Raw genomic sequence first — 25,332 nt, 5'->3', positions numbered from 1 at the left:
TCCCGTGTTAGTCTCCTGAGGAGGTCTATGCGATTTTTTGCTGTGGCCCGTCGGAACTGTCGATCGATGAGTCGAGCGTCATATCCCGTTCTTACTAGGGCGTCTTTCAGCGTCTGTAGGTGTCCATCGCGTTCCTCCTCGTCTGAGCAGACCCTGTGTATTCGCAGGGCCTGTCCATAGGGGATGGCCTCTTTGACGTGGTTAGGGTGGAAGCTGGAAAAGTGGAGCATCGTGAGGTTGTCCATGGGCTTGCGGTAGAGTGAGGTGCTGAGGTGCCCGTCTTTGATGGAGATTCGTGTGTCCAAGAAAGAAACTGATTCTGAGGAGTAGTCCATGGTGAGCTTGATGGTGGGATGGAACTTGTTGATGTTATCGTGTAGTCTCTTTAGTGATTCCTTGCCGTGGGTCCATAGAAAGAAAATGTCGTCGATGTATCTGGTGTATAGTGTTGGTTGGAGGTCTTGTGCAGTGAAGAAGTCCTGCTCGAACTTGTGCATGAAAATGTTGGCGTATTGGGGTGCGAATTTGGTCCCCATGGCTGTTCCGTGTGTTTGGGTAAAGAACTGGTTATCGAAGGTGAAGACATTGTGATCCAGGATGAAACGGATGAGACGCCCTAGTAAGAACGGGATATGACGCTCGACTCATCGATCGACAGTTCCGACGGGCCACAGCAAAAAATCGCATAGACCTCCTCAGGAGACTAACACGGGACGCAACCAACAGAGTACCCTTTGTCGTCCAGTACTTCCCCGGAGCGGAGAAACTACGCCATGTTCTCCGCAGCCTTCAACATGTCATCAATGAGGACAAACACCTCGCTATGGCCATCCCCACACCTCCACTACTCGCCTTTAAACAGCCACCCAACCTCAAACAGACCATCGTTCGCAGCAAATTACCTAGCTTTCAAGAGAACAGCGTCCACGACACCACACAACCCTGCCACGGTAACCTCTGCAAGACATGCCAGATCATCGACACAGATACCACCATCACACGAGAGGACACCACTCACCAGGTGCATGGTTCATACTCCTGTGACTCGGCCAACGTTGTCTACCTCATACGTTGCAGGAAAGGATGCCCCAGAGCATGGTACATTGGCGAGACCATGCAGACGCTGCGACAACGGATGAACGGACACCGCGCAACAATCGCCAAACAGGAGGGTTCCCTCCCAGTCGGGGAACACTTCAGCAGTCATGGACATTCATCCACCGACCTTCGGGTAAGCGTTCTCCAAGGCGGCCTTCGAGACACACGACAACGCAAAATCGTCGAGCAGAAATTGATAGCCAAGTTCCGCACCCATGAGGACGGCCTCAACCGGGATCTTGGGTTCATGTCACGCTACACGTTACCCCACCAGCGAACAAATGTTATCTGTTTTTAATATAACGGGTCAGTTGCTGTCTTTTCTATGTTTCTACCTCTCTATCTGTTTTTTTTTGTTTGTTGTTTTTTTTTTGGTGATTTGTATATTCTGTGAGACCTGGCAGGTAACACCTGTCTGTCTGCACACTGATTGCCTTGGCAACGGGCAGTTGAAAAAACTGTCTGTACTCACCAAGCATTGTTCTGTGAATTATAAATGCGATTTCATTTCGAGGATTTCATTTTCACATCGTTCACCTGAGGAAGGGGGAAGCCTCCGAAAGCTTGTGAATTTAAAATAAAATTGCTGGACTATAACTTGGTGTTGTAAAATTGTTTACAATTGTCAACCCCAGTCCATCACCGGCATCTCCACATTAATCAGATAAGTGGCACTGATCTGCCTGAACACTACCCGGAGACTTGCGTTTCCATGGCAACGGGATCCTCCAGCTGCAGCGTAAACTGGTGCCTCTCTTCTTCAATGTCTCCCTCTTATTATTAGCACCGTCTTCCCTCAAACCCAAAGCTCCCCTGTTATCCGGAACAGCAGTACATGTCGTTCCCTCACCCCCGCACCCCGCTCCTTTACACGTTCACTTTATCGATTCCATTCCTCCGACCCCCGCTCGCCAGTATCCCACGCTGCTCCGCGCGGAGATTCCGTTGGATAGTAGCGCCTGCGCGCCTGCGCGAGTCGTCCGAGGGCTTCCGGTTTTCGCAGATTGCGTCGCGCGGCTTTCTACCTGCGGCCGTTCGCAGGAATATTTTTTCTTCTGTAATCCGTCGGGTTGTGCGCCCATCCTGCCCGCAATCATGGTAAGGAGGCTCGATACCTAAGCCCGGGTCTTTAATGAGTGACGCCGATTGTATATTTAACAGAAAGCCGGCTGAGATGGCCGGCAGGTTAGGGTTTTTTTTTAAGGGAGGGCTCTTAACGGGTTCCCGCCAGACCGCGGCCTGGTCGTCGGGCTTCTAAGGTAGCTGCCAGGGAGAAAGGGTTTAAAACCGAGAGGGCCTGGGTTTAAACTAAGTCACTTCTGTCGTTCGAATTATGCACCCTGTGTAACACTGGAGGGTTTAAAACCAGCACCAAGCCCTAATCACGGCCGCGGTGGGAGATTGTTCAGTTTCTCTCCGGGCCTGGAGTTTGTTGGCGTTCTTCATTCATTTGAACTTGACCAATTTTCGAGTAATGATTATTTGTTGAGACTGAGATGTAGCAAAAACAATTAACCAGTCAGCATCTGAAAGAGAAAGGACAGGCTGATTCTGAGTAGAGATTCCCCAGCCTAACTTCCATCTGATGATGGGTGTCATTTGAAATGTTAAACCTGGTCGTTTCTGATCTGTGTTTTTCCAGAATTTCCCCCTTTTCCAGAATTATATTGATCCTTACTGTTGTAGATAACCTACTGATAATGCCCTGAGTCTCCCCAGGGAAGCCCATTTGTAGCTGACCAGCTGAAGGAAGAGTAGTAATATCGTCTGGGACTGAGACTTCCTTGTGCAGTAGGAAATAAAATAAGTGCATTTGTCAGAGTTGTATTCCCAGGACAAGAATATCAAGTACCACCCAAGATACTTTCATGTAAAAGCTTGTTTTTATTGTTTGAGACCAAAAAACAGGTGGTGTCTATATTTTATATCAATTTACTGCATTGCAAGAGTTTTAAAAACATTTTAAGATCTATGGTGAGTGGAGCTGAAGCCCTTGACTAAATTTCAGAGCACAATGTCTTCCTGAGATGGCAGTAGTTTTCTCTCTGACAGTGTCAGCCTTGAGCTCTCCCAGATCAGGAATCCTGCAGGTTTGAGGGGCAGTAAAGCCGCTCACAATTCTGCTCATAAAATGCCTTAACCTCCACTCCCATGCATCAATGGGAATTTTTCATTTTCCACACCAGCTATCTTTGTGATGCTGTCAATTTAGTGAATTGTGAGGTGTTTTGCGTGTTTGGCTCTTGCTTCATAGGGAGAGGGTTGAGACTGGCTGAGGGTACATTCACACTATGACTGTAGGGGTGCCTCAGTGGTACAATTAGTGTAAATGCATCCTAAATTCAAAGTCAGGGCCTGACCTAGAAAAGGGAATTTCACTCTGCTTTGCCTCAGAGTCAGGTTGGGTTCTAACTCCAGATTTAGCATTGGTACAAAAAGAAGCTGATTTGTGCCAAAATCAAGCTTGTAGTGTAAATGCACTGGTTGCCTCATTTAATTTGGGGGTCCTTGTATTTGTTAGGAAACTTTCATCATGTTAGTCTAGGTTGCACTTCACACTCGGGTCTTGGGTGAAATGAGAAATCAAATAGTAATGGTTGGGTGATGATGCTTAACAGTCAGAAGATCGTTGGATTGACTGGACTGAAGTTCAGTTGGAGCATTGGGTGTGATTTTTAAAAATTATTTCTCTCTCCTCTGCTAATTTACTGTACCACCCTCACCCACTTGATTAATATTTCTAATAGCAAGCCCTGGAATTGTATTGTGAAAATGTGGGTGAATGTGAGACTGCGTGGAGTATAACCACAGCTTGCATTTATATAGTACCTTTAATGGATTAACATGATGTGGAGATGGTCTGTAATTGAGGGTAGACAGACTTCTCTGTGCATACTATGTTGTAAGAGTTTAAGCCGAAGGTAAGTACTTTTTTAAAGCTGAAGGTAAGTACTTTTTATTTAGTTTTAAGATAAAGTGATCCTGCAGTAGAACTGTTAGGTTTGAACATTAGGTGACTGACTTTGCTTTGTTTTTTTTTAACTGAGATGTGAATCAAGAGGTAATCTTGGTCAGCTGGGTATATAAACTATGTGGAAATCCATCAATATGTTTGAGTCTCCAAACTGAGCTACTGAGAAATCAAATAATAATGGTTGGGTGATGTGCTTAACAGTCAGAAGATCGTTGGATTGACTGGACTGAAGTTCAGTTGGAGCATTGGGTGTGATTTTTAAAATTATTTCTCTCTCCTCAGACGGTGGGTAAGAGCAGTAAGATGCTTCAGCATATCGACTACAGAATGAGATGCATCCTTCAGGACGGGCGCATCTTCATTGGAACCTTCAAAGCTTTCGACAAACACATGAACCTTATCCTGTGTGACTGTGATGAGTTCAGGAAGATAAAGTAAGAAAGGCTTTTAAGTCTGTAGATCATAAATTACTTTAAGGACAGGGTAGAATATTTGCTGCACAACAAATCTGTAGCTGCGATCTGGCTTTGTGGTGCTACCTGCATCACTAAGTATATTCTGTGAGACATCCCTTGTTTTTATGTAGCATGGAGATGTCAGCCATTATGAACTGCAGCAGTATGTCACACTGGGCCTTGTCATTTTGTTTCCAGTTTTGAAGCCCTAGGCCAGAGCGTTTAGAGTTACTTTATCAGTATTGGGACTTTAAAAAGAAAAGATTACAAAGTACATTTAGCCTTTATTGCAATGGGGTTGGAGTATAAGAGTAAGGAGGTCTTGCTGCAATTATATAGGGCTCTGGTGAGACCACACCTGGAGTATTGTTTACACTATTGGTCTCCTTACCTAAGGACGGATAGACTTGCCCTAGAGGGAGTGCAACGACAGTTCACTAGATTGATTCCTGGGATGAGAGGGTTGTTCTTTGAGGAGGGATTGAGTAGATTGGGCCTATGTTCTCTGGGGTTTAGAAGAATGAGAGGTGATCTCATTGAAACGTATAAAATTCTTAGAGGGCTTGACAGGGTAGATGCTGAGAGGCTGTTTCCCCTGGCTTGAGAGTCTAAAACTAGGGGTCATAGTCTCAAGATAAGGGGTCGGCCATTTAGGACAGAGATGCGGAAACATTTCTTCTCTGAGGGTTGTGAATCTTTGGAATTCTCCCAGAGGGCTGTGGATGCTCAGTCGTTGAGTATATTCAAGACAGATTGATGGATATTTGGACACTAAGAGAAGAAGGGGGATACGGCGGGAATGTGGAGTTGAGGTAGATGATCAGCCATGAGCCTGTTGGCGGAGCAGGCTCGACAGCTGTATGGCCTACTCCTGCTCCTATTGCTTATGTTCTTACATTGCTCCTAACTCACTGCAGAATTCAGTCTATTTCTGCCATTGTTTTCTTTTGAGAAAACAGATTATCCTCCCCATGTTACCTAATTTCTACCCTCCAGAACTAATTACTTGCCAGAAATGAGTCATTCGTAATTGCTAGAAATCTGTTTCCTTCTAATTTGCTTTTTTTGTTGCATTCACCAATTTACAATTATTTGCAATAAGGTGACACAGGATTATTTACATTGAAGTGGTTTGGTTCTAAACCAGTGATTGAATTTTAATGTATGTCAGTGAAGTAGATGTACATTAGTGCCCTGTTCAGTGGTATTACTTCTCACCTAAAGCTATTGAGATGAATGTCTGAGTCCTATAGAGCATTAGTCAACGCACTTCTAAAATTACACGTGCCTTTAAGGGCACCTTTTGACTTGCAGGTCAGAGGCTGGGTATTCTGCGGCGAGTGACTCACCTCCTGACTCCCTAAAGCCTTTCCACCATCTACAAGGCACAAGTCAGGAATGTGTTGGAATACTCTCCACTTGCCTGGATGAGTGCAGCTCCAACAACACTCAAGAAGCTTGACACCATCCAGGGAAAAAGCAGCCCGCTTGATTGACACCCCATCCACCACCCTAAACATTCACCCCCTTCACCAGCGGCGTACAGTGGCTGCAGTGTGTACCATCCACAGGCTGCACTGCAGCAACTCGCCCAGGCTTCTTCAACAGCACCTCCCAAACCCGTGACCTCTACCACCTAGAAGCACAAGGGCAGCAGGCATATGGGAACAACACCACCTGCACGTTCCCCTCCAAGTCACACACCATCCCGACTTGGAAATATATTGCCGTTCCTTCATCATCGCTGGGTCAAAATCCTGGAACTCCCTACCTAACAGCACTGTGGGAGAACCTTCACCACAAGGACTGCAGCGGTTCAAGAAGGCAGCTCACCACCACCTTCTCATGGGCAATAAATGCTAGCCTGGCCAGCGATGCCCACATCCCGTGAACGAATAAAAAAATTCCAAGCTAGACGTGTGGCTATCCGCACATGACTTTTCAAATAATGAGCACCCAGATCAGTGCCTTAGTACTGTGCTTCATAAGTGCATCTTAGTTGTAATCTTTCCTGTTTAGTTCCTGTAGAACTCCCTAACTGGCTGCTGGGATTCTTATGAGAATGACTTGTGTCTCCACTGGGGAAATATTTCACTTCTGCTTGGCCTGACTAAAATGCAAGCACCATGTAAGGATTCATACTGTTTATTATCATTTGTGGGGGGTTGGTCCTAGGACTCCTGTAAACCCAATGTCTCAGTATTTCAAGGGCAGTCTCATTCCTGCATATCCCTTACAGAGCAGAAGAGAGGTGATTCTATTTGGTCAGTTAAGATATGGTTCGATGTAATTGAAGGCATAACCTTGCTTAAACTGTGGTAAAGTGCTGAGATGACAGTTTAACCTGTGATCCGATAACTGGGTGCAAAAACTAATTCTTTATTCCAAACAAGGCCAAAGAACTCCAAGCAGCCCGAGCGGGAGGAGAAGCGTGTTCTTGGACTGGTCTTGCTTCGAGGAGAAACCTTGGTTTCCATGACCGTGGAAGGACCTCCTCCCAAAGACGTAAGTGTCTGGATTTAGCGGAGGCCCTGGGGATTGGATGGTTCTGACAAAATCAGTTAAGAATTATTCCCCCTTTTTTAAGAAACTGTTCAACTTGGAATTCCGAGCATTTGGTTTCCTATCTTTTTAGTGGCATGGTACAATGGTATCGTATTGAATTCAGTGGCGAGGTTAGGAAATAGAATGATTTGCTGCAAGAAGTGGTTGAGGCAGATGCCATCGTTCCTTTTAAAGGAACATTGCATAAATATGTGAAACAGAGGAAGATAAATGGCTATAGGGAGAGGGCAGGACAGGTTGTACTCTTGCACCGACCCAGTCACACAGTGACATTTGACTGTCCATATACAGTGCTGAGGTTATTGAAAGTGAGCTACATAAAAGTTGGGCCCATGATCTAAATGGAAGATGTTTATTTCATTAATCTATTGCTTTGCAGTAGTTCAGTTAGCTTGTGGGTGATGCGTTTGTAACATCTTGTTTACGACTGCAAATCAGTGGCCCTTTCCCTCGTGTGATACCAATATGGGACGATGTTACTGAAGTGAAATGGTGGAAGTCGGTTGTTGGGAAATACTTTTAAAATAAAATGTTAAAATACTGGCCGGGTTACGTACATCTGAGCTACCAAGCTACAGCTATACCTTGATACAGAGCTATTTTTGCTTGAGTCTAAAATACCACAGAAAAAAGCAACAAAGTCCCTTTTGCTAGCGAGATTAAAGAATTTCAGTGGCTGTCTTTGATGGTCACCATGGGTCAGAACGCCGGTAGAGTGTAGCATTGCTTCAGGAGTGAGCTGGGGTGGTTTATTGTGGCATGGGTGCCATATAAAATGCAGTTGAGGTGGATGCCCTTGCATCTTAGGGTCAGATTGGGAAGCAACAGTGGCTGTCTATCCTGGCAGTAAAGCACTGATATTGGACAGATTACGTGGGAGTATGTTATTCATCCTGCCATTTCTGCCAGAGAGGGTGTGTAGCCTAGGATGATCTGGTGGGGAGGGATTGAAGGTAATATTCTCTCTGTCGTTCAGTAATCTTTTGTAGCTGTTTCATTGCTGTGTAGATTTCTTGGATCACTTGCTCTGCCTTTCTAATTGCAGACTGGAATTGCTCGCGTGCCTCTTGCTGGTGCAGCCGGAGGTCCTGGTATTGGCCGGGCAGCAGGTCGAGGCGTCCCTGCTGGAGCACCGATGCCACAGGCCCCAGCTGGGTTAGCGGGCCCTGTCCGAGGTGTGGGAGGACCATCTCAGCAGGTGAGAATCTTTCTGACTGTCCTTTTCTGTCATCCCTATGCTGCAATGCTTTAATTCTGCTCAACAGGACTGTACCCAGATTATAAGACACCAGTGTGCATTACAGTAAACAACTTACTTTAAGACTTTTGTGTCTCTAACATAAAAGGATCTGAATGTCTAGTGACCTTAAGACCATAAGCGATAGGAGCAGGAGTAGGCCATTCGGCCCGTTGAGCCTGCTCCACCATTTAATGAGGTCATGGCTGTTCTGATTTTTACCTCAACTCTACCTTCCTGCCCTTTCCCCATATCCTTTGACTCCTTTGCTGATCAAAAATGTGTCTAACTCAGCCTTGAATATATTCAGTGACTCAGCCTCCACAGCTTTTTGAGGTAAAGAATTCCAAAGATTTGCAACCCTCTGGGAGAAAAAATTCCTCCTCATTTCCATCTTAAACAGGCGACCACTTTTTCTGAGACTATGCCCCCTAGTTTTAGATTCCCCCATGAGGGGTAACATCCTCTCAGCATCTACCCTATCGAGTCCCTTCAGAATGTTGTATGTTTCAATAAGATCTCCTCTCATTCTTCTAAACTCCAGTGAGTATAGACCCAACCTGTTCAATCTTTCCTCATAAGACAACCCTTCCATTCCCGGAATCAACCTAGTGAACATGCTCTGAACTGCCTCCAATGAAAGTATGTCCTTCCTTAAATAAGGGCACCAGAACTGTACACAGTACTCCAGGTGTGGTTTCACCAGCACCCTGTACAGTTGTAGCATGACTTCCCTGCTTTTATACTCCATCCCCCTAGAAATAAAGGCCAACATTCCATTTGCCTTCCGGATTACCTGCTGCACCTGTATGTTGACTTTTTGTGTTTCAAGGACGAGGACACCCAGATCCCTCCACCGTAGTATTTCTCCATTCAAATAATATTTTGCTTTTTTATTTTTCCTCCCAAAGTGGACGACTTCACATTTTCCCACATTATATTCCATCTGCCAAATTTTTGCCCATTCGCTTAACCTGTCAATATCCCTTGCAGACACTTTGTGTTCTCGTCACAACTTGCTTTTCCACCTATCTTTGTATCATTAGCAAATTTGGCCACAAGACACTGTTCCTTCATCCAAGTCATTGATATATATTGTAAATAGTTGAGGCCCAGCACTAATCCGTTAGGCACCCCAGTAGTTACAGATTGCCATTTTGAAAATGACCCTTTTATCCCAACTCTTTGTTTTCTGTTAGTTAGCCAATCCTCTATCCATGCCAGTATATTACCCCCAACACCATGAGCTCTTATATTGTGCAGCAATCTTTTATGTTGCACCTTATCAAATGCCTTTTGGAAATCCAAATATACTGCATCCATTGGTTCCCCTTTATCCACCCTGCCCGTTACTTCTTCAAAGAACTCTAATAAATTTGTCAGACATGATTTCCCCTTCACAAAACCATGTTGACTCTCCTTGATTGTATTATGAGTCTCCAAATGTCCTGTTACTACTTCCTTAATAATGGATTCTAGCATTTTCCCAATGACAGATGTTAGGCTAACTGGTCTATAGTTACCTGCTTTCCGTCTCACTCCCTTCTTGAATAGGGGTGTTACATTTGCGGTTTTCCAATCCGCTGGGACCTTTCCAGCATCTAGTGAATTCTGGACGATTACAACCAACGCATCCACTATCTCTGTAGCCACTTCCTTTAAGACCCTCGAATACAAGCCATCAGGTCCAGGGGGACATGTCAGCCTTTAGACCCATTAGATTACCAAGTACTTTTTCTCTAGTGATAGTGATTGTTTTTAATTCCTCCCTCCCCTTTGCCCCTTGATTTTCTACTATTATTGATATGTTATTAGTGTCTCCTTCTGTGAAGACAGATACAAAATATCTGTTCAATTCCTCTGCCATTTCCTTGTTTTCCATTATTATTTCCCCAGTCTCATCCTCTAAAGGACCAATGTTTAGTTTAGCTACCCTCTTCCTTTTTACATACTTGTAGAAGCTTTTACTGTCAGTTTTTATATTTCTTGCTAGTTTACTCTCATAATTTATTTTCTCCTTCTTTATTATTCTTTTAGCCATCCTTTGCTGGTTTTTAAAGTTTTCCCAATCTTTGGGCTTACCAGTAATCTTTGCCATGTTGTATGCTTTTTCTTTTAAACTGATACCATCCTTCTTAGTTAGCCATGGTTGGTTCACGCTTTTTGTGGAGTCTTTCCTCCTCACAGAGATATATTTTTGTTGCGAGTCATAAAATATCTTTTTAAATGATTGCCACTGCGTATCCACCATCATACCATCTAATCTGTTTACCCAGTCCACTTTAGCCAATTCCACCCTCATTCCTTTATAATTGCCCTGATTTAAGTTTAATACAGTAGTTTCAGACCCAAGATCCTCGCTCTCAAACTGGATGTGAAATTCTATCATGTTATAATCAATGCTTCCCAAGGGATCCTTTACTTTGAGATCATTAATTAGTGGTGTGTGCAGGAGCATGTCTGCCCCGACTGATTTTGATGGCAAATCAGTCGTATTGATTTAACACTTGTATAGTTATGTGAATCTCACAAATACTAGCTCAATTGCTAAATTTAAATCTGAGATAGATAGCTTTTTGGCAACCAAAGGTATTAGGGGATATGGGCCAAAGGCAGGTATATGGAGTTAGATCACAGATCAGCCATGATCTTATCAAATGGCGGAGCAGGCACGAGGGGCTGAATGGCCTACTCCTGTTCCTATGTTCCTAATGTGTACCTATAGGGAAGAAGAATTGTATGTGTTTTAACATACCCCTAAATAGTGAATGTGTGCATAATTCTTCATGTACTGTATTAATTTACATAACACCATCGTCTAGTATACTCTGCTGGAGAAATTTTTGCTGCCAGTGGTATTTTTGTGCATTTATATTTACTGCAAATGTGTCAAAACAAAATTAACAGTAACCCGGGGCTGCCAGCACCTTTTGTACAATTTCCTCACACTGGTGGATCTCCTGTGACTCTGCCTGTGGAAAGTCGGGACAGATCAAATTTCCCTTGGAGTGCATTAATGAGCTGTAGGTGCAGATATGGGGGTCTGGAGCTTATGAGGGCTCATCTAGTGACAGATGTGCGCAGCTGCAGCGGTGGCTGTTTGTCACAGAATGGTGATGCCCAAATATGGCAAATTTGGCACGTTATAGATACCGTATTTACTTTAGTCAAGAGTCCATGTGTCTATTGATGCTGTTTATGCTGATGTAAATAGGTGATGACACCCCAAGCACGTGGAACTGTTGCAGCAGCTGCAGTCACGTCCAGTATCGCAGCAGCACCTCAACAGTATGCAGCAGGCCGTGGAGGCCCACCGCCAATGGGGCGAGGAGCACCTCCACCAGGTGAGAACTTCACACAACGGCAATAATGTGAGACTGCGGTGATCAGTTATCTGCCATTCGGCGGGGCATACTAGAGATGGCGTAATAGGAAACTGCCTGTTCAGTACAGTGTTGTGGAGTGTACGGTGAGACACTTCCAGGGTCCAGTTGTTGGCTTTCCTTTTCTATTCCATTATTTCAACTTTCCCTCTTTTTCTCCCTGCTGCTTGATTGATGTAGCAGGAGATATAATCGAGCAGCCAGGGAACCCCTACTTTCCCTAGACGGCAGAAATAAAATAAAAATCCTGCATCCAGCTGGTATAGTATCGGAATCACCTAGTAGCTGGTTTATAAGTTGAGCAAAATAGAAAGGTTTGAAGCAGTAACTCTACACTGTTAATGAAGGACTGTTAATTTCTGACGCACTAATGTTCATAACTTTCAGATTTATTGTAGATTAGTTCAGCACATGATTGTGTGTGTGTGGTGTACACAATGAAGCTTTAATCTTGTGTTGTACGAAGCTGCATTATTAGGAACTAAATATTCAGGGCTTCTCTGTTTCCCCTTCCCCACCCCCCCACCCCCCAGCCACCCTGAGGGTTGTGAGTAGCTCTTGGAGAGCAGAGAGCTATGGTTTGATCCCCACTCTGCTGAGTTAGCTAGTTTCAGCTAGAATAGCAGTAGGGCTCTATGATTGGTCTCCGTGCCTGATTTGGAATTTGCTAGGGGGGGGGTATTGGCCAGTGTTCTCGCTGCTGATTGTTGTCCCCTACTGGAGGTGCATCATCAGGCAGGATTGGGCTTGGCTTTGATGCCTCCGTGATTGCTGACCTTTGTTGAGGCTCAACTGTGCATAGTGACCGCTTGTGTGGAGCAGCGGGGCGTGCCCTGTGATTGCTCCATAGCAGTGAGCCAGTAACTTCAGGAAAGGAGGGAGTGGCTGGAGGTTTTTAGCTCATGATTTCACAAGTGTTGTGCTTGTGTGCTCAGACATTGATCATGGTTTTAATGGATTTGCAGGTATGATGGGCCCTCCTCCTGGTATGAGGCCACCTATGGGTCCACCGATGGGAATGCCTCCTGGACGAGGAGCACCAATGGGAATGCCACCAGGAATGAGACCCCCACCACCAGGAATGCGAGGTGAGTGTTTGAGTGAGAGAGGGATGGATGTTGGATACGGGGTTTGAATACTGGTTTGTACAATTTTGAGATTATTAGCCACAGACTGATATATAAATGTATTCATACTTAATCTCTCTCTCAGGTACTGTATCAAACCCCACCGTGGCAAGTGGTGAAATTGAGCTCAATCTGGTAACTTGTGGGCTAGCACCAGAAAATGACCATGATAACGGCCGGATTGTCATTAAAAGACCCAACTAGTTCACTAATGCTTTTCGTGGAAGGGAGCCTGTCACTCCTAGTTCTGGCCTACGTGTGACTCCAGTCCCACACTGTGGTTAACTATTGTTGTCCTCGAGGCAACTGGATGGGCAATAAACACTGTCTTGCTTGTGTCGTCCACATCCCAAGAAGTAATGTATTTTTTAAAAAGTTCATAAAGCCAGTTTCAGAAGCCCTCCTCCCACACCAGTAGTATGAACAGTTGTTTGTTAGATACTCTGTCACTACTGAACTGTGCTAGTGGGTGAAGTTCTTCCCCAATGGGTAATTTTCATTAGTAGCAAATGTCAGTAACACATGTGCGTAATGGATGTAGCTGAATGTATTCTGAAAGGGAACTATGCCAGAAGATCTTTAAGACTTGCCAGCTCAGAATTACAGCAGCAAACCTCTTCCTGACCCTCTCAATGCATCTCACTGTAGGCACATCCTAGTAATGGATGTAGGTCGTGTCTGACTAACTTGTTTGAATTTTTTGAGGAGGTAACAAGGAGGGTCGATGAGGGTAGTGCATTTGATGTGGTCTACATGGATTTTAGCCAGGCTTTTGACAAGGTCCCACATGGCAGACTGGTTTAAAAAAAAGTACAAGCCCATGGGATCCAAAATTGGCTCAGTGGCAGGAAGCAAAGGGTAATGGTCGATGTTTTTGTATCTGGAAGGCTGTTTCCAGTAGGGTTCCTCAGGGCTCATACTAGGTCCCGTGCTTTTTGAGATATATATTACTGATTTGGACTTAAATGTAGGGAGCATGATTAAGAAGTTTGCAGATGATACAAAAATTGGCCGTGTGGTTGAAAGCGAGGAGGAAAGCTGTAGACTGCAGGAAGATATCAGTGGACTGGTCAGGTGGGCAGAAAAGTGGCAAATGGAATTCAATCCAGAGAAGTGTGAGGTAATGCATTTGTGGAGGCCTAACAAGGCAAGGGAATACACAATAAATGGGAGGATACTGAGAGGTGAAGAGGAAGTGAGGGACCATGGAGTGCATGTCCACAGATCCCTGAAGGTAGCAGGACAGGTAGATAAAGTGGTTAAGAAGGCACATGGAATACTTTTCTTTATTAGCCAAGGCATAAAATAGAATCATAGAAGTTTACAACATGGAAACAGGCCCTTCGGCCCAACATGTCCATGTCGCCCAGTTTATACCACTAAGCTAGTCCCAGTTGCCTGCACTTGGCCCATATCCCTCTATACCCATCTTACCCATGTAACTGTCCAAATGCTTTTTAAAAGACAAAATTGTACCCGCCTCTACTACTGCCTCTGGCAGCTCGTTCCAGACACTCACCACCCTTTGAGTGAAAAAATTGCCCCTCTGGACCCTTTTGTATCTCTCCCCTCTCACCTTAAATCTATGCCCCCTCGTTATAGACTCCCCTACCTTTGGGAAAAGATTTTGACTATCTACTTTATCTATGCCCCTCATTATTTTGTAGACTTCTATAAGATCATCCCTAAACCTCCGACTCTCCAGGGAAAAAAGTCTCAGTCTATCCAACCTCTCCCTATAAGTCAAACCATCAAGTCCCGGTAGCATCCTAGTAAATCTTTTCTGCACTCTTTCTAGTTTAATAATATCCTTTCTATAATAGGGTGACCAGAACTGTACACAGTATTCCAAGTGTGGCCTTACTAATGTCTTGTACAACTTCAACAAGACATCCCAACTCCTGTATTCAATGTTCTGACCAATGAAACCAAGCATGCTGAATGCCTTCTTCACCACCCTATCCACCTGTGACTCCACTTTCAAGGAGCTATGAACCTGTACTCCTAGATCTCTTTGTTCTATAACTCTCCCCAACGCCCTATCATTAACGGAGTAGGTCCTGGCCCGATTCGACCTACCAAAATGCATCACCTCACTTATCTAAATTAAACTCCATCTGCCATTCATCGGCCCACTGGCCCAATTTATCAAGATCCCGTTGCAATCCTAGATAACCTTCTTCACTGTCCTCAATGCCACCAATCTTGGTGTCATCTGCAAACTTACTAACCATGCCTCCTAAATTCTCATCCAAATCATTAATATAAATAACAAATATAAGCTGGGAGGTTATGCTGGAACTGTATAAAACATTGGTCAGGCCACAGCTTGAGTACTGTGTACAGTTCTGGTCACCACATTACAGGAAGGATGTAATTGCACTAGAGAGGGTGCAGAGGAGATTTGCGAGGATGTTGCCAGGACTGGAGAATTTTAGTTATGAGGAAACATTGGATAGGCTGGGGTTGTTCACTTTGGAACAGAGGAGGCTGAGGGGTGATTTAATTGAGGTGTACAAAATTATGAGGGGCCTAGATAGAGTGGATAGGAAGGACCTATTTCCCTTAGCAGAGAGGTCAATAACCAGAGGGCATAGATTTAAAATGGTTGGTAGAAGGATTAGAGAGGAGCTGAGGAAATTTTTTTTCACCCAGATGGTGGTGGGGGTCTGGAACTCACTGCCTGAAAGGGTGGTAGAGGCAGAAAAGTACCTGGATGTGCACCTGAAGTGCCGTGACCTATAGGGCTACGGACCAAGTGCTGGAAAGTGGGATTAGGCTGGGTGGCTCATTTTCGTCCGGCGTGAACACGATGGGCCAAATGGCCTCCTTTGCCATAAATTTTCTATGATTCTATAATCTCTGAAAGCAAGATGGGAGCAGAGAAATGGCGATTTAGAAATAAGCGACAGAGCAGGAGGTGCTGCTGCCACACGTCCTACAGGGGTTCATGTCTGCGATTTTCTTTAAGCAAAGTCTGTTTCTTTCTCCTTCCTGTCCCACTGTAGCAACATTCATGTTCTTTGCACCTCAAGCTTGGAGAAGGCCAGGGAGCTGGTTGCTGTATCAGCTGCCAGCAAGTGTACAGCGCGCCTCAGTGTTTGTTTACTTTTTTAATAAATATAAGCCTAGTGGCAAGAGCTTAGTTTTGGATTGCACCACAACAAAGTCTCCTGCTGTGTCTAATGCGTTGTTTCCATTTCAGGTCCTCCACCGCCTGGCATGCGTCCACCAAGGCCGTGAAAATAAAACTAGCAAGACGTCCGGGCTGATTAGCTGCACCCAACTGCATGGGAACGTTTGGCCATTGTGATGGGGTGGTGTCCTAAGCAAAGACTTTCCAAATCTTGCCGTTTGTAATGGCTGGTGGTTGCAATGCAATCGCTGAAATTTCTGGGATTTTTATCAGTAGATTGGCATTACCGTAGGTCTGACAAGATTTGTGTTTGCTTTTTATTGTAATATTTTGACATTTTTATTAAAACATTTTGGTAAAATGAAAGGCTGACTATCTTGGTATAATGGTGCCTCAGAGTTAAGTCGTAATAGATGTTACTGAGAAATTTGGATAACTGTGGAATTACTGTTTCGGTTTGTACCAGCAATGATATTTGTGATTCCTAAAACAAAGGTTTATTTTAAAAGGCAATTTCTCTAATGTTAAGGGGGCATTTCAGTGCTTTGGGGCCCAGTGAATGGTCCAAATCGTGGTCTATGGGGCCATCAGCCTGAAGCCTCACCTCAGGATTGGTTTACTGCTCCCTCCACTCTGATGTTGGAGGCTGAAGTCTCTCCTGCTGATTTTTGCAATTCTTAAAAAAAAAGCTTCACCGTAGTACCTCTTTTTTTACTTTTTCTCTCAAAAGCTGTGTCGTCTTCTGGTATCTTTCCTCCTACCCAACCCCACCATGCAAGGTGCTCAAAGACATTAAAACCATAAAAGTTAGCAGCACCGAGGAAGCTCTTTGGCTTTGCTAAAGCAATCCAAGATATGTGCAGATGAGGGAAGGCCCATCTTAATTCATCCAGAAACTACAGACCCATTGCTGCATCTATTATTCTTAAATGATTCCAGGTGTGAAGAAGAATTTCCTGATTATCAGATCTAAATTTACTGTTTACTGGTTTGGTATTTGCTACCACATGGAGTGCTTGAAGTAGATAGTATTGATACGTTTAAAGGGATTGATGTATATATAAGGGAGAAAGGAATAGAAGGAAACGGGGGCAGGGTGGGAAGAGGCTTGTGTAGACCAGTTAGGCTGAATGGCCTGTTTCTGTGTTGTAGATTCTGTCTCTTTGTCCTACTGTCAGTTTAATTTGTGGCTGTATTTTGGATTTACCTTCTGCATTCCTTTAATTATCTTGATACCTCTCAGGTGCCCCCTCTCTAGGCTGAAAAGCCCAAGTTTCTCCACTCTTAGACCCCTGACACCAGGGAACACCCTCATGACTCTTTGCACTACTCCCAACACTTGAATGTCTCCCATGTTTCTTGGCGAGTAGAACTAGACACTGTACTCAAGGTTCAGTCTGACCAGCACACTACAGTTAACAATTTCCTCTGACCTGTATTCAACTCTTGGCTATGTAGTTTAACATTCTGTTGATTACTGTTCTGCATTGGTTGGACATGTTTAACATAGAGTCTGCTAAGATGTCAAGGTCTGTTTTGCCTCCATCTGTGGCTATTTCATCACCATTCAGAATATGTTTGGCCCATTTTTCTTCCCTATCTGCAGTACTTTACATTTGTATTAAATTTAATCTGCCATTGCATTGCCCACTCACATATTTTGTTTAACTCATTCTTTCTCTAACTTGCTATCGCTTTTGATTCCACTATCTCTCCTAGCAAATTTGACCAATTTGTATTGAAATTCTGAATCTAGAGAGCTCACCATCCTGTAGGCTTAACATGCATGGTTTCTACTTTCCTGAGCAAGGAATCTCCTACAATCAGTCTGACCTGCTAACTGCACCTTGCTCGGTGCTGTCGTGTCTGGTATTCTAGGTGTCTTCTTTCAGGATCTTGTTCTGCAACACTGGACAATTCCTAGGTTACTGTAGTTTCATGGATAGCTTTGTAGTTTTCTTTTCCCAACCGTAATCCATTCCCATATCTATTTCGTTGGCTACCCTCACCAAATCTGTCCCTGATTTACTGATCTCCAGCCCCACTAACTGTTCATTCTTGTGGTTTAATGTTGATTTGGCCATTTTGCTGACCTATGATAGTTCATTTACTGACTCTAATGCTATCCCCATATCCTCAAAAATTCCTGTACTTTGCTTCCTAATTCCTTAACATCAAGCTTGTTCCTCAAACAATTTTTGCATCTCTTCATCCTTCTGTTATGTGGATGGCCCATGGTGAACATTCCACAGTAAACTATTGATAACCTCCATCTTAATTTTACTTCTCTCAGATCCTTTGTCTTGGTGCTCCTATTTGACATTTATAGGCCTCTTTGATTTTGCTGCTTTCTTGCATCCCTTTTAATTTTGGCATCCCTCAAGTATTCCTTTAATTTTTTTTAAACTTTGGGTATCGTTGGTTACTGCTTATTGGTAATCTGCTAAAATGGTGTGCGACCTGTGTCCTCTTTGACTCGAGGATATGGGGTCCTCCGCTATCACCAAGACCGCTTAATGCCACTTCCATAATATTGCCCATCTGCTACAGAAACCCACATCTATGCTTTAATTACCTCCAGACTCGACTATTCCAATGCCGGTCTTCCACCCTCCATAACCTTAAGCTCATCCAAAACTCTTCTGCCTGTATCCTAACACACCAAGTCCTGTTCACCCATCACCCTTGTGCTTGCTGGCCTACATTGGCTCCCAGTCTGGCACTCCTCATCCATGGCCTCGCCCCTCCCTATTTCTGTAATGTCCTCCAGCCCGACAACCCTCAGATCTCTGCGCTCATCCAATTCTGGCCTTTTGCGCATCCTCGAAATTGCTTCACCGAGAGACCCAAACACTGCAAAACGTCAAGAGCAGCTGGGAGATTCAGCTGCCTAGGCCCTAAGCTCTGGGATTCCCTCCCTAAATCTCTCCACCTCGCTCTTTAAGACACTGCTTAAAACGTACCTCTTTGACCAAGCTTTTGATCACCTGTCAAATTTTTTCTGATAACACTCCTGTAAAGTGCTTTGGGACATTTTGCTATGCTAAAAGATGCTATATAATTGCAAGCTGTTGATACAAAAGGTGGAATTCTTTAACTTTAATCAGAAACTGGTCAGGTTAGTACAGCACATGTGAACACAATATCCACTATTGTTAATATACAAAGAACTCAAGAATATGAGGGCCCATTCCTCCAATGAATAGTGCTTTAATTGCAAAAATTCAGAGGCCATACAATCACAGTCAATTCGATGGTGGCTTTCAGTTTAAATTTTCTCATTCTTTTCAATATATTGCAAACAGGTTGTCGGTAAGTTGACAAGTGAGGTCTGTTTATATAATACAAAATACTGGTCAAAGGCAGGTTGCCTCCTTACTGAGCTATGGTTCCATATACCAGCCATCTTCTGCTACCTTGCCTTAGCTTTTTTTGCTCGTGAATGTGAGTAGACCATTTGATCACAAGGAACATCAAGGCCAAGCCTGATCCTGTCCTCAACAGCCATCTGCACATGCACACTGTCAAAAAGGGTTGCTGAATAGCAATTGGAAGAAAGTCTGGCCAATTTTCTCTTCCCTTATCCCAGCAGCTGTTTCACTTAACATCTGTAAACTGGTATAAACACAGTATCTCCTACACCATTTGGATTGAAATTAAAATCAGTTCAGAAATATGCCAGGTATTTCATGAGGTTTTGCTGAAGCTCCACTTGAGGGAGGTCTGTACTGAATCCCACTCTCTTTGTGGCAGCAGAAGAGAGATTCCCTGTGTCACTGCCAGCTACAGAGCATCTCAATGCCCATACCTGAAAAAGTGGTGTGTTTGAATTAAACAAAAGAACAGCTGAAAATTGAGAACAGTTTCACATTATACTGCAACATCCCTGCATTGTGCAGAGTCCCACCTACACCAGAAAGAACTGAACCCAAGTAAGACTTCTTTGGAATGGAAGTTGCGAGACTGGGATTCTTCCCCTTGACCTGTAATAATAAAAGGTGCGAAATCTCAATCCCAGTGGAGTTCCAGGCGAGTGTGATCATAGTTCTTGGTGCTCAACTTGTTTCAATGAATTGATAAAGCAATCACTTCTTACATAGCATTTCTCCCAGGGTCTGATGTATAAATCAGTTTCACTAATAAAACAAGGCACATGTCTGAACATTACAGGCTGACTTGAAGTATTCACTCTTGAAAAGTTGCTTCATAAATCTGTCTGGTAGCTTTACTGTCAGGGCTCATCTCCTCTTGTACCTGAAACACAAGCACACTCTTCAGTCCACATGTACATCACATACACATGCAAACAGCTGATGGCCAATTCTTTAGGGAAATGATCAATGGCAGCAGGAGGCATTAAGTAGAAGAATTGCTGTAGTATTTAGTGCTGGACAGCAAATAAGCCACAGTTCCAAGAACAGATCCAGTCAATTTTTAAAAAAATATTTAAAATGACAAACTTAAGATTGCAGTTTTTATTTAATTATTTGATCTTGGGATGTGGGTGACACTGACAAGGTAATATTAACGGCCTAGTTGTCCTGAGGGCATTAGGAACCAGCCACATAGTGCAGGACTAGAGTCACATGTACGTCACACCAGGTAGGGGCCAATTGGGTTTTTACAATGATTCGACAGCTTTCATGGTCATTTTTCTGGTGCCAGCCCACAAATTACCCTATTTATTGAATTCTATTCACAAATTGCCATGGTGGGTTTTCAACTCTTGACCTCTGGGTTGCTGGTCCAGTACTAGGCTACTGTACCAATAATTTTTAACAGCGTTGTTGTGCCTATGGGGCACATAGCCAACTGTAGTGGCAGCTGCGAACAATTCACAAAAACACAACTTAAAAACAAATGGGTAACATTCCCACCGTAACTTCAGCGGAAGATCGGCAGAAATTGCGAAGAAACGGTGCACACCTGTTTCCACCAATCTTCCAGCAGATTAGAAAGACCTCTCGTGGAAATTCCAGTGAAAAATATTCAGAAACCATCTGTTTAACGAATAAATCCACCGCGGCTTGCACCATGTCAAAGACTTTTTGCTTTAACTCACTTTTTGTTTAAGATCACACAGGATAGATACGGATGGGAAGGCCATTTCGTCTATCTAAATTCATCCAGCAGCAAGTGAGCTGCAATCAATGGGGAGGGTGGGGAGAGGAAAAGCTTCTGGGTCACAATTAAAAACAATCTGACCATTTACTCGAGATCCCTTTTAAATGGTGTCAGATAAACATCAGCCATGGCACAAGCCAGCTGCCTGCCTTTAACTGCTCTATTTATCCCATCAGGTACTGCAGTTTGTGCCACTCTTCCACAGAAGTCCCACTTGGGTTGGGTATCAGAAGATAACTGTCTACTGTGGAACTGTACCTCAACACCATTAAGGGGAGAGGAAGGTAAGAAAATTTTTAAAAATAGGTTGAGCGTTAATGACAAGGAGCAGACAGGGTAAGATACTGCAAAAAAAAGGGAAGCTTATGTCAGACACCAAGAGCTCAATACTGCAGAAAGCCGAGAGGAGTTTTTTTAAAAATTCGTTCATGGGACGTGGGCGTCGCTGGCTAGGCCAGCATTTATTGCCCATCCCTAATTGCCCTTGAGAAGGTGGTGGTGAGCCGCCTTCTTGAACTGCTGCAGTCCGTGTGATGAAGGTTCTCCCACTGTGCTGTTAGGAAGGGAGTTCAAGGATTTTGACCCAGCAACGATGAAGGAATGGCGATATATTTCCAAGTTGGGATGGTGTGTGACTTGGAGGGGAAAATGCAGGTGGTGGTGTTCCCATTTGTCCTAGGTGGTAGAGGTCGCGGGTTTGGGAGGTGCTGTCGAAGATGCCTTGACGAGTTGCTGCAGTGCATCCTGTGGATGGTACACACTGCAGCCACAGTGCGCCGGTGGTGAAGGGAGTGAATGTTTAGGGTGATGGATGGGGTGCCAATCAAGCGGGCTGCTTTATCTTGGATGGTGTCGAGCTTCTTGAGTGTTGTTGGAGCTGCACTCATCCAGGCAAGTCGAGAGTATTCCATCACACTCCTGACTTGTGCCTTGGAGATGGTGGAAAGGCTTTAGGGAGTCAGGAGGTGAGTCACTCGCAGCAGAACACCCAGCCTCTGACCTGCTCTAGTAGCCACAGTATTTATATGGCTGGTCCAGTTCAGTTTCTGGTCAATGGTGACCCCCAGGATGTTGATGGTGGGGGATTCGGCGATGGTAATGCCATTGAATGTCAAGGGGAGGTGGTTAGACTTTCTCTTGTTGGAGATGGTCATTGCCTGGCACTTATCTGGCACGAATGTTACTTGCCACTTATGAGCCCAAGCCTGGATGTTGTCCAGGTCTTGCTGCATGTGGGCTCGGACTGCTTCATTATCTGAGGGGTTGTGAATGGAACTGAACACTGTGCAGTCATCAGCGAACATCCCCATTTCTGACCTTGTGATGGAGGGAAGGTCATTGATGAAGCAGCTGAAGATGGTTGGGCCTAGGACACTGCCCTGAGGAACTCCTGCAGCAATGCCCTGGGGCTGAGATGATTGGCCTCCAACAACCACTACCATCTTCCTTTGTGCTAGGTATGACTCCAGCCACTGGAGAGTTTTCCCCCTGATTCCCATGGACTTCAATTTTACTAGGGCTCCTTGGTGCCACACTCGGTCAAATGCTGCCTTGATGTCAAGGGCAGTCACTCTCACCTCACCTCTGGAATTCAGCTCTTTTGTCCATGTTTGGACCAAGGCTGTAATGAGGTCTGGAGCCGAGTGGTCCTGGCGGAACCCAAACTGAGCATCGGTGAGCAGGTTATTGGTGAGTAAGTGCCGCTTGATAGCACTGTCGACGACACCTTCCATCACTTTGCTGATGATTGAGAGTAGACTGATGGGGCGGTAATTGGCCGGATTGGATTTGTCCTGCTTTTTGTGGACAGGACATACCTGGGCAATTTTCCACATTGTCGGGTAGATGCCAGTGTTGTAGCTGTACTGGAACAGCTTGGCTAGAGGCGCAGCTAGTTCTGGAGCACAAGTCTTCAGCACTACAGCTGGGATGTTGTCGGGGCCCATAGCCTTTGCTGTATCCAGTGCACTCAGCCGTTTCTTGATATCACGTGGAGTGAATCGAATTGGCCGAAGACTGGCTTCCGTGATGGTGGGGATATCGGGAGGAGGCTGAGATGGATCATCCACTCGGCACTTCTGGCTGAAGATGGTTGCAAACGCTTCAGCCTTGTCTTTTGCACTCACGTGTTGGACTCCGCCATCATTGAGAATGGGGATGTTTGCAGAGCCTCCTCCTCCCGTTAGTTGTTTAATTGTCCACCACCATTCACGACTGGATGTGGCAGGACTGCAGAGCTTTGATCTCATCCGTTGGTTGTGGAATCGCTTAGCTCTGTCTATAGCATGTTGCTTCCGCTGTTTAGCATGCATGTAGTCCTGAGTTGTAGCTTCACCAGGTTGGTACCTCATTTTTAGGTACGCCTGGTGCTGCTCCTGGCATGCTCTTCTACACTTCTCATTGAACCAGGGTTGATCCCCTGGCTTGTTGGTAATGGTAGAGTGAGGAATATGCCGGGCCATGAGGTTACAGATTGTGCTGGAATACAATTCTGCTGCTGCTGATGGCCCACAGCGCCTCATGGATGCCCAATTTTGAGCTGCTAGATCCGTTCTGAATCTATCCCATTTAGCACGGTGGTAGTGCCACACAACACGTTGGATGGTGTCCTCAGTGCGAAGACGGGACTTCATCTCCACGAGGACTGTGCGGTGGTCACTCCTACCAATACTGTCATGGACAGATGCATTTGCGACAGGGAGATTGGTGAGGACAAGGTCAAGTAAGTTTTTCCCTCGTGTTGGTTCGCTCACCACCTGCCGCAGGCCCAGTCTAGCAGCTATGTCCTTCAGGACTCGGCCAGCTCGGTCAGTAGTGGTGCTACCGAGCCACTCTTGGTGATGGACATTGAAGTCCCCCACCCAGAGTACATTTTGTGCCCTTGCTACCCTCAGTGCTTCCTCCAAGTGGTGTTCAACATGGAGGAGGACTGATTCATCAGCTGAGGGAGGATGGTAGGTGGTAATCAGCAGGAGGTTTCCTTGCCCATGTTTGACCTGATGCCATGAGATTTCATGGGGTCCAGAGTCAATGTTGAGGACTCCCAGGGCCACTCCCTCCTGACTGTATATCACTGTACCGCCACCTCTGGTGGGTCTGTCCTGCCGGTGGGACAGGACATACCCAGGGACGGTGATGGAAGAGTCTGGGACGTTGGCTGAAAGATATGATTCTGTGAGTATGGCTATGTCAGGCTGTTGCTTGACTAGTCTGTGGGACAGCTCTCCCAATTTTGGCACAAGTCCCCAGATGTTAGTAAGGAGGACCTTGCAGGGTCGACTGGGCTTGGTGTTTTGCCGTTGTCGTGTCCGGTGCCGGTTTTATTCTTATTATGACTTTTCGTAGCGAGATTTTACAACTGAGTGGCTTGCTTGGCCATTTCAGAGGGCAATTAAGAATCAACCACATTGCTGTGGGTCTGGAGTCACATATAGGCCAGACCGGGTAAGGACGGCAGGTTTCCTTCCCTAAAGGACATTAGTGAACCAGATGGGTTTTTACGACAATCCGGTAGTTTCATGGCCATCATCACTGATACTAGTATTTTAATTCCAGATTTTTATTTAATTAATTGAATTTAATTAATTAATTGAATTTAAATTCGCCAGCTGCCGTGGCGGGATTTGAACTCATGACTCTGGATTTTAGTCCAGGCCTCTGGATTACTAGCCCAGTAACATAACCACTATGCTACCGTACCCAATAAATGGGAGGATACTGAGAGGTGTAGAGGAACAAAGGGACCTTGGAGTGCATGTCCACAGATCTATCTGTCCTGCTACCTTCAGGGATAAGGTGGTTAAAAAGGCATACGGGATACTTTCCTTTATTAGCCGAGGCATAGAATATAAGAACAGGGAGGTTATGCTAGAACTGTAAAACATTGATCAGACCACAGCTTGAGTACTACGTACAGTTCTGGTCACCACATTACAGGAAAAATGTGATTGCACTAGAGAGGGTGCAGAGGAGATTTACGAGGATGTTGCCTGGGCTGTAGAATTTTAGCTATGAGAAAAGATTGGATAGGCTGGGGTTGTTTTCTTTGGAACAAGACGACTGAGGGGAGATTTAATTGAGGTATATAAAATTATCTTGGGACTAGATAGAGTGGATAGGGAGGACCTATTTCCCTTAGCAGAAGGATCAGTGACCAGAGGGCCTAGATTTAAAGTAATTGTTAGAAGGATTAGAGAGGAGCTGAGGAGAAATGTTTTCACCGAGAGGGTGGTG

The 25,332-nt window shown here is 44.8% G+C and overlaps 2 protein-coding genes across 2 annotated transcripts in view; one reads left to right on the top strand and one right to left on the bottom strand.

Annotated features, from left to right (window-relative positions):
* The first annotated feature begins 2,076 nt into the window (after positions 1-2,076).
* snrpb (small nuclear ribonucleoprotein polypeptides B and B1) lies at positions 2,077-16,341 on the top strand. Its single transcript, XM_068000663.1, has 7 exons — positions 2,077-2,196; positions 4,355-4,506; positions 6,921-7,032; positions 8,138-8,290; positions 11,544-11,673; positions 12,678-12,800; positions 16,045-16,341. Exons 1-7 carry the CDS (start codon positions 2,194-2,196, stop codon positions 16,080-16,082), a joined length of 711 nt encoding a protein of 236 aa, XP_067856764.1. The 5' UTR covers positions 2,077-2,193; the 3' UTR covers positions 16,083-16,341.
* A 2,718-nt stretch (positions 16,342-19,059) lies between these two features.
* The window catches only part of ddx27 (DEAD (Asp-Glu-Ala-Asp) box polypeptide 27), a 40,725-nt gene continuing 34,452 nt past the window's right edge, over positions 19,060-25,332 (bottom strand). The window contains exon 21 of the mRNA XM_068000662.1: positions 19,060-20,229. Within this exon, the coding sequence (XP_067856763.1) occupies positions 20,214-20,229 (16 nt within the window). The 3' untranslated portion in view covers positions 19,060-20,213. The remainder of the gene's footprint in view (positions 20,230-25,332) is intronic.

Source organism: Heptranchias perlo, chromosome 19 (genome assembly GCF_035084215.1).
Source record: "Heptranchias perlo isolate sHepPer1 chromosome 19, sHepPer1.hap1, whole genome shotgun sequence".
In the NCBI taxonomy this organism is placed as follows: domain Eukaryota; kingdom Metazoa; phylum Chordata; class Chondrichthyes; order Hexanchiformes; family Hexanchidae; genus Heptranchias; species Heptranchias perlo.
Note: the sequence above shows the minus strand (reverse complement) of the source record. Positions and strands in the feature narration are given on the sequence as shown.